Below are 14,073 nucleotides of genomic sequence, written 5' to 3' on the forward strand. Positions count from 1 at the left end.
CTTTTTTCTTTTTTTTTGATAAGACGTCTGACTATTTTCAGATATGCATTGTATCAGAATTGAAAATTGATTTTTTTTTTTTATTTTTATGAAATTTTAAAAATGATATTTGACCAGTTTGAGAGTTAGCCCATTAGCCGTATTATATATTAAGGACTCTTTATTAATTTAAATTTTTAATTTAAATTGAGATGTGATTTTATATAAATTTTTTTTATTATAGTAAAAAAAATAAATGTGATTGTTTTTAAATTTTAAATTTAAATCGGTAAAATAAACAGAGTCTAAGAGATCCACTAATTTGGTCTAGTGATAAGGCATAGAATTCCTTCTTTGAAAGTATTATACTTCTTTTATTTTTATTTTTTTAACAACTTTTATGGTAGGAATTGCTATTTTATTCTATCCGTTAGAATAACTGTTATAGTTGTTAGATTGATTTTTTAACAGTCAAATTTATGAGTGGAAACAATTTTGTATTGTGCACTGTAAATGTTTAATGCGGACACTCATTACAAATCTGACCATTTTTCCATTGAAAAAACAATCCCACTAAAACAACTTTCTACTAGGTAACATAGCAATTCATACAATGATAGTTCCCTTGTGTTCATCCTCTTACCGTGCTGAAATACGCGTGTTCAGTGATTCGGTGCACAGCGATTCATACAATGATAGTGCCAAACGTTTCACTTTCAACTGTATTTCTAGTGCTTAATTTTGATTAAAAACTTTGACAAAATGTAAGTTGCTTACAATGGACTGAGATTTCAAGGTTTCTTTCTCATTACGCACTACCCAATTCTCTTTGCAACCACAAGAAGGCATATTCCTCTTTTTCGTGGTAATTTAGAGCCCGTTCACTTCGCTGATTCGAGTTTATAATTTGAATTGAGATGTAATTTTGTGTGAGAGCTTTTTACTATAGCAAAAAAGTTAGACGTGACTGTTTCTGAGAGCTTTTTACTGTAGCAAAACTCAAATTCTAAACTCAAATCGACGAAATAAACGGGGCCTTAAACTTTTAATTTTTTTTTATGGAGCATCCTGTGAAAAAGTATTAAAAAAAACCTACACCACATGTTTTTTTAACGTGCATTAAACTATGCATATAATGACAAAGTATCCTCTAAATCAACTCTATACAAAAAGTTTCAGGCGCGTTTTATCTGATGTCTTAAAAAGAGGCTTCATTTGGATATTATATTAAAATATTTTAAGTTTGTTTATTTTTTTTAAGAGCATTATGTGGTTGAGGTATAAAAAAAAAAAAACCTACACCATATCTTTTTAATATCACATTAAATTAGGCAAGTAATGACAAAAAGCCACTGCACCAATTGTCTTCTAAAACGACTTGAAAGAAAGCGTTGTAGGCTTTTTATTTGATGTTTTACAAAGAAGCTTCCTTTGGATATTATATTTGGGGTTTTTAAGTGTTTTGTTTTTTTTTGAAGTAGAATATATTATATTGGAATAAACTTTTGTCTAAAGAGTTTGAATGAACTTTCAGACTAGAATAACCTTCACTGCTTATGCTTGCTTCTGATTTTGTAAACTTACCTGTTTTCATTGGTCAACTTGCTACAGTTGGTGAAGAAGAGGTCAGAAATGAAATTTATTAATTATTATTTTCTTTTAATGGGAACATAGATTTCGATGCTAAATAATGGATCAAATCTAGAAGCACATCTTCATCAAAATTATAAAACCATTACTTATCTGGCACATTAAAAACTAATAGAACAAAATTAAACAATTAAAGATTAATAGCTATTATTTCTCTGTTATAACTCTTTTAAAGAACTTATTTGGGATATAATATGATTTAACGATCAAGTTGAAAGATGGATAGGGCGTAGAAAGTTAGGCCAATTGTTTTTAAGAAAACAAATGTTTTAATTCTATATTTTTTTTTTTTTTTCAAAAAAAAGAATACAAGTTTTTATGAGGTTTATGGAATTAAACTTATTTATGGAATTAAATTGAGGAAAAAAACTTGAGCAGTTTATAGAGCTATTTATGTTTAACTCGACACGATTAGAATCTAAATTCTATTAAATAGTGACCCCCACTTAAAGAGACGCACGCGGATCCCATTAAATAGATTCCTCTATTTGTGGAAGATGGGATTCAATTTGCGGGTTGAATATTATCCCTTTTTATTGTTTTATTGTTTTTCTTTTTCATAAAGGGGTTGAAAATCATTTTTCTTTCCGATAATAAGGGGATTTAAAGAGGCTCAAGTGGTTCTAATTTCCCACCTTAAGCCGCCAATTAAATTACCGCACGGAGCGCAGATATGTTCAAAGAACCAGGACTTTCTTTTCTAGAAGTCTTTTTGGTTTTTAAAGTTGAACGCGTGAGGGGCAGAACGGTCATTCAAAAAAGGGTAGTTTTGGTATTGCGAAAAGCCGCGCTGATGTCATTTACGTTAATAAAGGCAAACAGTAGGGACAAAAGCGTCCTTTGGATACAACGACAAGCCGCGGACATTTAACTTATATTAGAATACCTCGCTACGGTTACTTTTTTCTCTGTTCTGTTTTTCTCTGCTGCAGCTTCAATGGCGGATTCTTCTCATGGACCTGCCAGCTTCTGGACTCAAGCCGATGCTCTCCTTAGAAAGAATTTAACCTACCAGGTCTCTCTCTCTCTGTCCTCTATTTCTCTCTCAATATCTATCTATCTATCTATCTCTGTCCATAGCTCTGCAAGTAGAGCTAGAGAAAGTAGGAAAATGGAATATGTTTTGTAATCGGATTAGCCTTTTCGTTAATGGGTTTGTTTTTTTTTTTTTTTTTTTTTTTTTTTTTTTTTTTTTCTTTTTTTTTTTTCTGGTCATGGATATGAAAGATTCTTACTTGTTGATCAAGGGGATACTTTGCTTTGCTTCTCTTTATATTCTTTAAAAAAAAAAAAAAAAAAGGTTTCTTCCTTTTTTATTGATTCTAATTCAGTAATGGGTTCTGGGTTTATTTTGAAGGATATGTTGATTTATCTTGTATCTTTTCTCTTAATATTTATGAATTTTGTTGACCTGTTTAGTTTGAACAACGAAAGGGAAAAATATCTGTTTTCTCATCTGAAATATTATTGAAGATATAAAGTGGCAGTACGGCTCAGAAAAAAATAAATTATAGCTTAACTAATTGATAAATAATTCCCTGAATAAGTGGGATTACAATCACAATTACAAAAAAATATCTTTTACATTAGTCAACTTCTCTAATATCCCGATCTAAACTAACTGGTTTGTGGGTAGAGTTTATTTAGCATTTCCTGTATATATATGTCTCTATATATGTGTGTGTGTATAAAATAAAGAAGAAAAAAATTAACTTTTGGACGATTAATTATGGTTTATCTATGGCTTTAATTTTCAAGAATTTAGAAGGCAATTGAAGACTTAATATGAATACAAGCTAATATTTCAGTGTCTTCTGATAGATATGACTGTTTGTTTGTGACATTATAATTTAATTGGCAAGATTATCCAGAATAAGATATATCATTTTCACTTATTTAGAGGATTTTTGGCCGCAACATTTTGCAGCGGTAATACTGGTCATTAAGATGTCTTGTGTTCTTTCTGCAGAAAAGAAACATCAAGACGAATATTCGGTTAATTTCATTTCCATTTATCCTGTGTCTGCTGCTTGTTCTCATCCAAGCCTTGGTCAACAATGAATTGGATAAGCCTAAGAATAAATGTGGCTGTAGAACTTTCGATCAAAATGGAGATGGTCGAGAGGAGAAAGTTTGTGGATTGGAGTACTCGGATTTGGATCAAGGGTCCTATTGTGCCATTGATAGCCCTCCAGAATGGCCTCCATTGTTGCAAGTCCCGGCTCAAGTATATCGTGCAGTGGCATCCGATGTTATGCCATTCGCGGACTTGCCAAATGAGTCGTGCAGAAGGACTGGTTCATGTCCTGTTACTCTTCTCTTCACTGGGAATAATCACACTCTTGGAGATAGTATGATTTTCTCCCTTTCATGTCTTTTTTAGCATATTAGTTTTGGTTTCTGAAGATTTTTTCGCCTATCAAATTACAGTGATCAATATTAATTTGAAAAATCATATGATGTGTTCTGGTAGTTATGGTTGAGAATATGTTCACAAGTTCTGCTAATTCTTCTGATGTCTTGGTTGGAATCGCCCGCAACGTCTCTGTGAGTCAAATTTCTCATCATCTTTTGCCCTTTTATTTTTTTTACAAAATCTTTTCTGCTTTAACTGCAATACTATTAGCAAAATAATTTCTGTCTAAATGTTTCAGGGCTCACATTCTATGCCTGAGTATACCAATTTCCTTGATCCTGCTTTCTACTCGGGCCTTCCCCTCTATAACTTGCAACGTCAGTGCACACAGAACTCTACATATTCTGTTTCTGTTCCAGTAATGACCTTTGAAAGGCAACAAGGTAAAGATAACCTTAACCTTCCACGCATGATTTCTCAAATAGGCATGCATTTCAAATGATAAGCACATGCTGATACGTATAGATATAGTTAGAGGTATAAAGGATATGTACAGGAAAAAAGTGAAGCAATTATACAATTCTTGTAGTCAGCTCCGTTATCAGTAAACGCATTAATGATTAGTTAATTACACAAGAGAAAATATTTTCTGATTATGATGGGACTTAGACACAAGAAAGTTTTGACCAATTATTAGCCCAATTTACCAAAAGACAATCAAATGCATTTAAACAAGAGAAATTGAGAGACACCCTAGTGGAGCTTCTGTTTGAAATGTTCAATCTAGAATTCATATGTGGTCAATGTCATTGGTTGAAATTCTGGTTTGATATTTAAGAATCTTGTTTATTGATGATGGACTTAGGAGAATATTTAAAATAGGACTTGCTCCTTATTAATTTGCATTTCATGAGTGAAACTTATACAATATCCAAATGATTCTCTTGAATATACTATGTGATTAGTATTTTCTAATAGTTTGATGCTAAGACAATCACTGCTATGAAACCAGAGATTATATGTGTCGAAGGTGTGCCTTTGTGGCGCAATAGTTCTGCGGATGTAAACAATGAGCTGTATAAAGGTTACAGAAAGGGAAATACAGAGAGGAAGATCAACGAGATACTTGCAGGTTAATCTACTTGAAATTTATAATTATAATGCTTTATGTTACTAAAGCAATTTCGTGAATTGCATTACTGAGAGAGTTGTTTATTTATTTTTTACAGCGTACGACTTCTTGAACACAAATGCAAATAATTTCAACGTGAGCGTATGGTACAATTCAACATTTAAGAATGATACGGGCAATCAGGCTATTGCTCTGCTAAGAGTCCCACGCTCTGTGAATCTGGTAAACATTTTTGCTTCTTTACATTTTTAGTTTTTCCTCCTCCTCCTGGTGTGAAATTGCAAATATTTTCATCTTGTGCAATTTGTCGATATGGTTCTTAGATCATAAGTTTTGCGTGTGCATGTGCGTATTCATGATTTGACAAAATATAGCTAATGTATCTATATAATCATATCCTTTTTCTTATGTTATTTCCCTTATTGTGGTAAAACTTCAAATGCTATTTAACAAAGATGCTCTATGCTTATCCTGATGTCTACTGAATTACATACTGTTTTAACTCTAATACTTTTAATTGGTATATTCACAGGCATCCAATGCCTACCTACAATTCTTGAAAGGGCCTGGCACGAAAATTCAGTTTGATTTTGTCAAAGAGATGCCCAAAGCTCAAAGCTCACTCAAACTTGACTTCTCTTCTCTTCTTGGTACACTGTTCTTTACATGGGTCGTCATACAACTATTTCCGGTAAGTATGAGATATTTATAGGACTCGTTCCAAGCATTTAAGCTCAATGTCGGTTGTCAATTTTTCCATCACATAAAGTTAACGGCGTGCCCCTTTTGCTGAGTTTGGGTTCATCATTTGTAATTTCTAGTTATTTGTCTGAAAGAAAATGCAAGACTTGAATGTCCCATAACTGAAATATAGCTTGGACGATTAAAATGAAATGTGTCTTTTTGTTTTTTTGGGTGATGCATTAAACAGTTTTCCTTGGGAATTTCCTCATAGTAATCAATTTGAATTTAAGTGTTCCATTTTTCATGGTCATTGACTCATTCCTCTAAATTGAATCTTCAAATCAATGATCAATCTATATGGAAATACGCACATAAAGTGTAAAGTGTTAACCTTGTTTTAAAGGACTTTTTTGGATGCTATTGTAGTTGTTTTGAGAAGAAGGATACGGATTAATCTAAAGAGAAAAGGGGCATAATTTAGTTTACATTACTCTAATACTTTATGGTTGTGTTACATGTCATCTTTGTTTTCTTTCTCTTCATAACCTTCTGATTCTTGTTCTCGTAGGTTGTGTTGACATCATTGGTTTATGAGAAACAGCAGAGATTGAGAATCATGATGAAAATGCACGGGCTTGGTGATGGACCTTATTGGTTGATTTCATATGCTTACTTTTTAGTCGTCTCTATGATCTACATGTTGTGTTTCGTAATATTTGGCTCGGTAGTAGGTAATTGTTTAACCACTTAATAGACATCTTAGTTTGATGTTTCCTTCTAGTTGCTTTAGCTGAAGTTGACTGATCATCTTACAGGGTTGAAATTCTTCACACTGAATGACTACAGCATCCAATTTGTTTTCTACTTCATCTATATCAATTTGCAAATTTCACTCGCTTTTCTAGCGGCAGCGATGTTTTTTAATGTGAAGACTGCCACAGGTTTGATGCCAGCCATTTGATTTAACTGTGTCAACTGATAACAACTAATTTCTGAAGGAGATTTAACTAACATGCTTGTCATTATTACTTTGTGGACACAGTTGTAGGATACATATGTGTCTTTGGAACTGGGCTCTTAGGAGGCTTCCTTTTTCAGTTTTTTGTTGAAGATACATCATTTCCAAGTAAGCGGAAGAATTTGTGCAAATAAGTATCCTTCACTTTGACTTCTTTATCGAATAAATGATATCCAGATCGAAGCTCAAATTTTGAATGAAGGGCCTTTTGTACAGTTGAACTTAATATAATGAACAAAACATGTCAATTAGTTTTTTTTTTTTTTTTTTTCTTTATATTATGTGGGAACTGCGTGAGGTCTATGAGTTCCTCTCCGAGTTTGCAATTGGTGCATGGCTAAAGTCGTGGTAGGAGAGGCTGAACTCACATAATTATGCGCAGCGCAGTTGGTCCCCATTTGACATAAATACTAAATAGAAAACGTTGAACTACTTGACATATGGGCATGTTCTGTGATGATTCTTCAAAAACATGCAAGTCTAGGAGACTGAAAAGAAAGATAATTCAACTTTTCTATTGAGAGTGAAAAACGAAAGATAGGAATGATAGAATCACATTCTATTAAATACTCTTGAATTCATTGCCACTTTGCACTGCATTTCCTCCCGTTTTATATCTTCTCACTAGGATTTTTTTTTTCCCCTTCCTTTTGCTGCTATTGTAGGAGCCTGGATTATTGTTATGGAGCTATATCCTGGCTTCGCTCTGTATAGAGGGTTATATGAATTTGCGCAGTATTCCTATAATGGAAATTACTTGGGGACGGATGGTATGCGGTGGAAAAATTTAAGTGACGGCGAAAATGGAATGAAAGACGTCTTCATCATAATGGTTGTAGAGTGGTTATTGGTGCTTTTTGTTGCATATTATGTAGACAAAATAGCATCATCAGGAAAGAGACCTCTATTTTTCTTGCAAAGCCTCAGGAAGAAGAAGGGATCATCTTTCAAGGTGCCTAGTTTGCGAAAGCAGGGATCTCTTAAAGTCACTGTTGAGATGGACAAACTTGATGTAGTCCAAGAGGTAACATTTTTCTTTCTTTCCATTTCACTTTATCAGCATAGTTCTTGATCACCATGTATATATAATGATATGCTAGCTTATATGCTGCAACCACAAAGCATGGAAATGATCTTACCTTGCAAGATCATTTAAATGAGCTTACCTTGCAAGATCATTTAAATGAGCTGAACTTTTTATTATTGTCAAATCAGTACTTTTTCTGCTAAGATTATCCAATCTTCCTGGATATTTGCTTCATGCATGGTTCCACATTGCCATAGATTCCATCATTGTCAAGTTAAAATTGTACTTTGACTTCTTTTTTCAGCGTGAGAAAGTTGAACAAATAATACTTGAACAAGATAAACAAAATGCCATAGTCTGTGACAACCTCAGGAAGGTGTATCCGGGACGGGACGGGAATCCTGACAAGCTTGCTGTAAAAGGGTTATCTCTTGCTTTGCCCCGCGGAGAGTGTTTTGGTATGCTTGGCCCCAATGGTGCAGGCAAGACCTCTTTTATTAATATGGTGAGTGTGCTCTAAGATTTTCTTCAAGTAATATACGCCATCATAGTATCATGAATAAACAGGCAGTTGTGTATATTTGCGCTTTCTCTTCTATTAGGAAGTTCTAATATTAGCTAGTTCACTTTGGCAATAACTGCTAACGTCCTTCTAGTCTTCTTCAAGATCTGTGTTTAAACATGTTGGTCCTTTCGATTTTCTCCCTCCTTCACTTTAACATTTTGTCCTCTATCCTCTTTGGACACTGGTGAATGATATAGCGGGTCAAAGTTTGACTTGCTTATAGTTCCGAGAGAGAGAGAGCGAGAGAGAGAGAGAGAATTATCACATGGCTTCTATATCTGCTAACTGTTAAATTATATCCGTCGTCGACAGATGATCGGTCTCACAAAACCAAGCTCTGGCACAGCATATGTTCAGGATCTGGATATACAAACTCATATGGAAGAAATATATACCAGCATGGGCGTATGTCCACAGCATGAGTGAGCTACTCCTCTTACCTTTGTGTCAGAAAGCTTTTGTTTTCCATTGTCATCGTTTTTTCTAAATACTAATAGCAAATTCTTTCCTTCTTTGCTGGGTAATCTCTAGCCTGCTTTGGGAAACCCTTACAGGAAGGGAACATCTATTATTCTATGGCAGACTTAAGAATCTCAAAGGTTCCTCCTTAACACAAGTGAGTTATCATTTGACTTTGCGATTTTCATTGAACAATTCTAAGCATTTAAGAGAATCCTAATGATGTTTTGTTAGTTCTGAAAAAAAGGAAGAGTATAGCTTAGAGGTTGTGGTAGAGCTGAAATGTGAAGAATCCTGAGTTTGTTTCTTTTTTCCTTTTTTTTTTCTCCCGCAATAAACTTAAGCATCTATTCTTTATTTGAAACAATTTTGTCGTCGCAGGCAGTGGAAGAATCTCTAAAGAGTGTCAACCTATTCAATGGAGGAGTTGCAGACAAACAAGCTGGGAAGTATAGTGGAGGCATGAAGAGGAGGCTTAGCGTTGCGATTTCTCTCATAGGGGATCCCAAAGTATGCCTCATTCTCTATTAGTCTCTTCACTTTTATTACTTTCTTTATGTCACTTTCTTCTTTTCATTTAATAATATATGACTTGATAACATTCTTGGGAAAACTTGTGTAGGTTGTTTACATGGATGAGCCTAGTACTGGGCTTGATCCAGCTTCAAGAAACAGTCTCTGGAATGTCATGAAGAAAGCAAAGAAAGAACGCGCAATCATCCTTACAAGTAATCTCTCTCTCTCTCTCTCTCTCTCTCCCTCTTTCCATTGTTGTTCAACTTCATCTTCATTGGACATCCAATCTGCTGCATTATGAATAAAGTCCCTTTACTCTTAGTAGAGAGCGTGTACATCACAAGATAAACATAATTTTTTCACGCTTTTAATCTACTTAAAAACCTGCTTTCATTGTCTGCAGCACATTCCATGGAAGAGGCAGAGGTCCTATGTGATCGATTAGGAATTTTTGTGGATGGAGGCTTGCAGTGCATAGGAAATCCAAAAGAGGTTAGTTTTCTTCTTCTTTTTCCCCCTTCTTTATTTGCTGAAAAATAGTGTGGGGAGGGGCGACCAACTGCAGATACTCTTGCAAATGGGCGTGGCCAAAAGGGTCACACATGCTGAGGAATGTCCGCATTAAGCCATAGTCTAATACTTACAATGAGAAAGGTTAGCATCACTTTTTCTATCACTCTCTGTGTCACTTTCTGCATTCACTGTTTGATACGTGGACTGAACTAACATGATATAATATTATTTAAACATAAAATGAGATAATAAAGTCCACATGTTAAACAGTGAATGCAGTAAATGACAGATAATGACAGGAATAGTGATGCCAACATTTCGCTTTTACAATATGTTAGATTGTCTTTACAGAGTTCCAGACTGGAAACTACCTATCAAATTATTTTCTCAACAATAACATTAATTCTCAACAATGTGTTGCAGCTGAAGGCAAGATATGGAGGATCCTATGTCTTTACAATGACAACATCTTCAACTCATGAACAAGAGGTTGAGACCCTTGTGAGGCGGCTCTCCCCGAACGCGAGCAAGATATACCATTTGTCTGGAACCCAGAAGTTCGAGTTGCCGAAGCACGAGGTGAGAATCGCGGATGTGTTCCAATCTGTTCAGACTGCAAAGAGCCGATTCACGGTTTTCGCATGGGGTTTAGCTGACACAACATTGGAGGATGTCTTCATCAAGGTTGCTCGTGGGGCTCAAGCTTTCAATGTATTATCATAATCTTCATGCGTATTTTGCATCCTTTACTCAGTTTTCCTCCTGGAAATATTCGTTTATTTAGTAGTTTAAACTGAGAATTCTGAATTCTTTTACGGTATTGTATATCTTCCATTTTTTTTTTGTTTAATTTTCTTAGCGACCTCAAAGTACATGTTTGTATAATATTCTTGTTTAATGAATAATATTAAAGTATTTTTAATGCATAACACATATATAATTAATTCTTACCATCTATCTATCCATATATCCACACAATAGACCACCAATTGTATGTGAGGATGAGTGGTCGTTTACTTTAAGCTCACCAATTAAAAGAATAATTTAACTTGAGAAAAATTGTTAATTTCTTTTTTATTTTTAAAAACCTTGAAGAAAATATGCATCCAAAATTTGACTTGTTTAGTTAAAAATAAAGTCTTTTTTTGTTTATTCTATTTATTTCCACCATATTTTACACCAATAAAAAATCTTTCCATAGCTGAGCAAATCAACTGCTTTCTAATTAACTGAAACATCACATAGTACTAGTCTAAATCTATTTTATTCTTCAGAAAAATAGATAAGGAGTGTATGTCTGTATTCAAAATTTGCAGTCTGGTGATTCTGTATTAATGGTGTTCTTTAATGAGTGAAAATTTGTTATCTTATTTTTCTGTCCCGTTGGTTATTCTTCAAAAATTCGACACCTCATGAACTTTACATGTATTTTTTATTATTTACTTCCTATGGTTAGGAATTAAAAAAAATTCGCGATTTGCGTCATTAAACAAAAGTTTGTCAGCTTTTAGTTGAAATTTTTTTGAAAGAAAGATAATTTTTCCATCGGCTAAAATTGGGTTGCATGGGAAAATGGGATATGAAAAGATACAATTTTCATTTTCTTGTGTATTTAGAAGTCACAAAAATACAAAGAATTCTAATGTCATGTATCTTTTGTGTTTCTATGGTTGTATTTAATTTGAAATTCATGCTAAATTCATATCTTTTGTGTCAAGAACTAATTTTGAATATGAATTGACGAATTACTTTTTTTTTTTTTTAGCTGTTAGATTAGAGAAACATGTAACCAAACACCAAATAGGTTTTATGTTTTAAGAAACTAAAAGAAAATTCATATAAATTGTATTTTCATTCGAAGGTGTGAATTTTTACCTACAAAATACAAAGGGATAAATTTTTCAATTCGAGTAATTTGTTGATTCATAGAAGGTATATAAACTCCGAATTTGACAATGACTCTAAATACAGGACAATATAGCATGGATTTACTTGCCAACTTTCCGTACATTATTTCCCAAAAACAAAACCTCTCTCTCTCTATAAAGTATAGACCAATTTACCTAATACATAAATCTCAAATTCCCTGTTTTTCTAAGAAACTCGTTTTTGTTATGAAAATCACGTTTATATATAGTGTGGGCCACATATTATTATAACAGTTATATTAAGTTATTTAATTAATCGGGCCAATAAAGTGGTAATTAAACTTATAATATGATATGAGATAAATGAGTGGATACTCAATGTTTATCCAATCAGGTTCATGGGAGTCTATTAAATAAATATATAAGGACTTATAGATTATGGTCTTCAATACGTCAAATCATTCGGCCGTTTTCTTTTTTTTTTCATCTAAAAAGAGAGCTCCCCATTAAGGATTAATAGATTCTGGTGATTTGATTGAAAAAGACATTAACTGGTTCGCCAATCGTCTAATAATTCTATAAAAGTAATGATTATTGCTATGTACGCTTTCTACATATTGTTCTTAATAATTTGGCATGATAGTTATTGGGATTAATGAATATCGGGTCAAAATTATATTTATAATTAAAGTCTAACAGTTTTTTCTTCCCAAATATTCTCAAAGATGGCAACTATCATCTACCCTTCTGATCAAGTGATCGATTACGTGTACTGCAATCTATTGCCCTTAAACTATGACGAACCACCAGCTTATTCGAGGTCGATATCTTTGCAAACTTCACTCTCTCCGGGTGCCAACCAGACAATGTTGTCACCTTTTTCCGCCCGTTCACGGTGTGGCTCGCGGTGTTGGCAAACGGCGCCGAGGCGAGGCTTAACGTAGCTTGGATGCTCTTGGACATGTGCGTTACCCCTAACAGCGAACTTGAGAACCATATAGTAATTTTGTGTCGTGATTTCGCATTACGTCAGGTAATGATGAGTTTGAGTGTGAGTATTGATGTTGTTGTTGTTGATGAGTTTCCTTCGCCCCTGGAGAATTAGGAAGCGTGCCAAGCTCCGTATACTGTTGGAGAACTGCGTCTTAGGTTTATGGCGACGTCAAAAGAGATGATCGGCGGCGGAGATTTGGGGCGAACACCGACTTGTTTGGTTTGTTTCGAGGATTTTATGGTTGGCTATGAAGCAACTCGGCTGCCATGCTCACATATTTATCACGGAAACTGCATTCAGAAGTGGTTTCGAAAGAGCAAATTCTGTCCCTTGTGTCGGTTTGAGATGCCTTGTTAGAGATATGAAGTTAAGCTTGTTAGAAAGATTAACCTTTGTTTTTTTTTTTGTTTTTTTTTGTTTTTTTTTTAAGGCAAAGATTCACTTTGTTTTGTATTATATTTTTCTTGATTTTCTTGTAATTTTGCTTTGTGTTATCTTTTCTTGATCGGAAATAAAGGTTTAAATATCGTTGATGTGGTTTCAAGTACCATTTAGGTAAAATATCTTATTTCACTTCGTTCTGATCATTAACCATTTCTTTCTTTTCTAAAAATAAATTCCTTAGTTGTTATAAATTCGTCCAGTGGTAATAGGAACAATAGAAACAGAGGATTTCAAGTGCTTTCCGTTAAACAAAGAAAAATATCAACGAGAAAGGTTAAAAACAAAAAAAAAAATCTGACCAATGATAAACATAATTACGGAGTCATGTTAACATATATGATATCATAATGATTAATGTAATTGATAAACTAAAAAACGCAAATCGATAATTTGGAGAAAAATTTTTTTTTTAAATGGAAGAGAACTCAATTATTTCGAAACTCAATTATTTTTATTTGATCTAGTCGACTCCAATTCTATTTAGTGAATATATTCAATTAAACTCGAGAAAAAAATAAAATAAAATCACTCTTGCAGCAAGAGTGCATATAACTTTGTTTTTTTAATTAATTTTTGTCTATAGTAAAAAATTTTAAGAGTCTACTATTACTGAATCCTAACCCTTGCACTACCCATTAGTGACAAAAGTGTACCTTGTACATTATTATTTCTTATTTATCCTCCATCTCTTTCTTGTTAAATTTTCTACATATTCAGAACTAATTAATGAGAACTAAACTTTAATCAACCCAAACGAGGAAAAAAAAAAGAGCAAAAGTAATTAAATGAATGCAACATTTGACACTTTATAAGTTCAAAACAAAATATTTACATTAAACAAGAAAATAAGTATTGTCACAAATTAGAA

General features: G+C 33.5%; 1 protein-coding gene across 1 annotated transcript; it reads left to right on the forward strand.

Moving 5' to 3' along the window:
- The first annotated feature begins 2,550 nt into the window (after nt 1-2,550).
- Nucleotides 2,551-10,825, forward strand: LOC21389560 (ABC transporter A family member 7). The gene is made up of 18 exons (XM_024169534.1): nt 2,551-2,644; nt 3,599-3,980; nt 4,103-4,176; nt 4,284-4,428; nt 4,998-5,117; nt 5,215-5,339; nt 5,650-5,808; nt 6,370-6,532; nt 6,617-6,742; nt 6,844-6,927; nt 7,485-7,843; nt 8,151-8,351; nt 8,724-8,833; nt 8,943-9,027; nt 9,252-9,380; nt 9,493-9,598; nt 9,790-9,878; nt 10,323-10,825. The coding sequence occupies exons 1-18, from the start codon at nt 2,567-2,569 to the stop codon at nt 10,620-10,622; spliced, it is 2,835 nt and encodes a 944-aa protein (XP_024025302.1). The 5' UTR covers nt 2,551-2,566; the 3' UTR covers nt 10,623-10,825.
- The last annotated feature ends 3,248 nt before the right edge of the window (nt 10,826-14,073 follow it).

Source organism: Morus notabilis, unplaced genomic scaffold (assembly GCF_000414095.1).
Source record: "Morus notabilis unplaced genomic scaffold, ASM41409v2 Scaffold301, whole genome shotgun sequence".
Classification (NCBI taxonomy): Eukaryota; Viridiplantae; Streptophyta; class Magnoliopsida; order Rosales; family Moraceae; genus Morus; species Morus notabilis.

Excerpts from the sequence above, each read along its gene's own strand:
- LOC21389560 (XM_024169534.1), top strand. The coding sequence starts at position 2,567 with ATGGCGGATTCTTCTCATGGACCTGCCAGCTTCTGGACTCAAGCCGAT. Across the intron at positions 4,429-4,997 it reads GACCTTTGAAAGGCAACAAG|AGATTATATGTGTCGAAGGT; the intron begins GTAAAGATAACC and ends CTATGAAACCAG. Across the intron at positions 7,844-8,150 it reads AACTTGATGTAGTCCAAGAG|CGTGAGAAAGTTGAACAAAT; the intron begins GTAACATTTTTC and ends TTCTTTTTTCAG.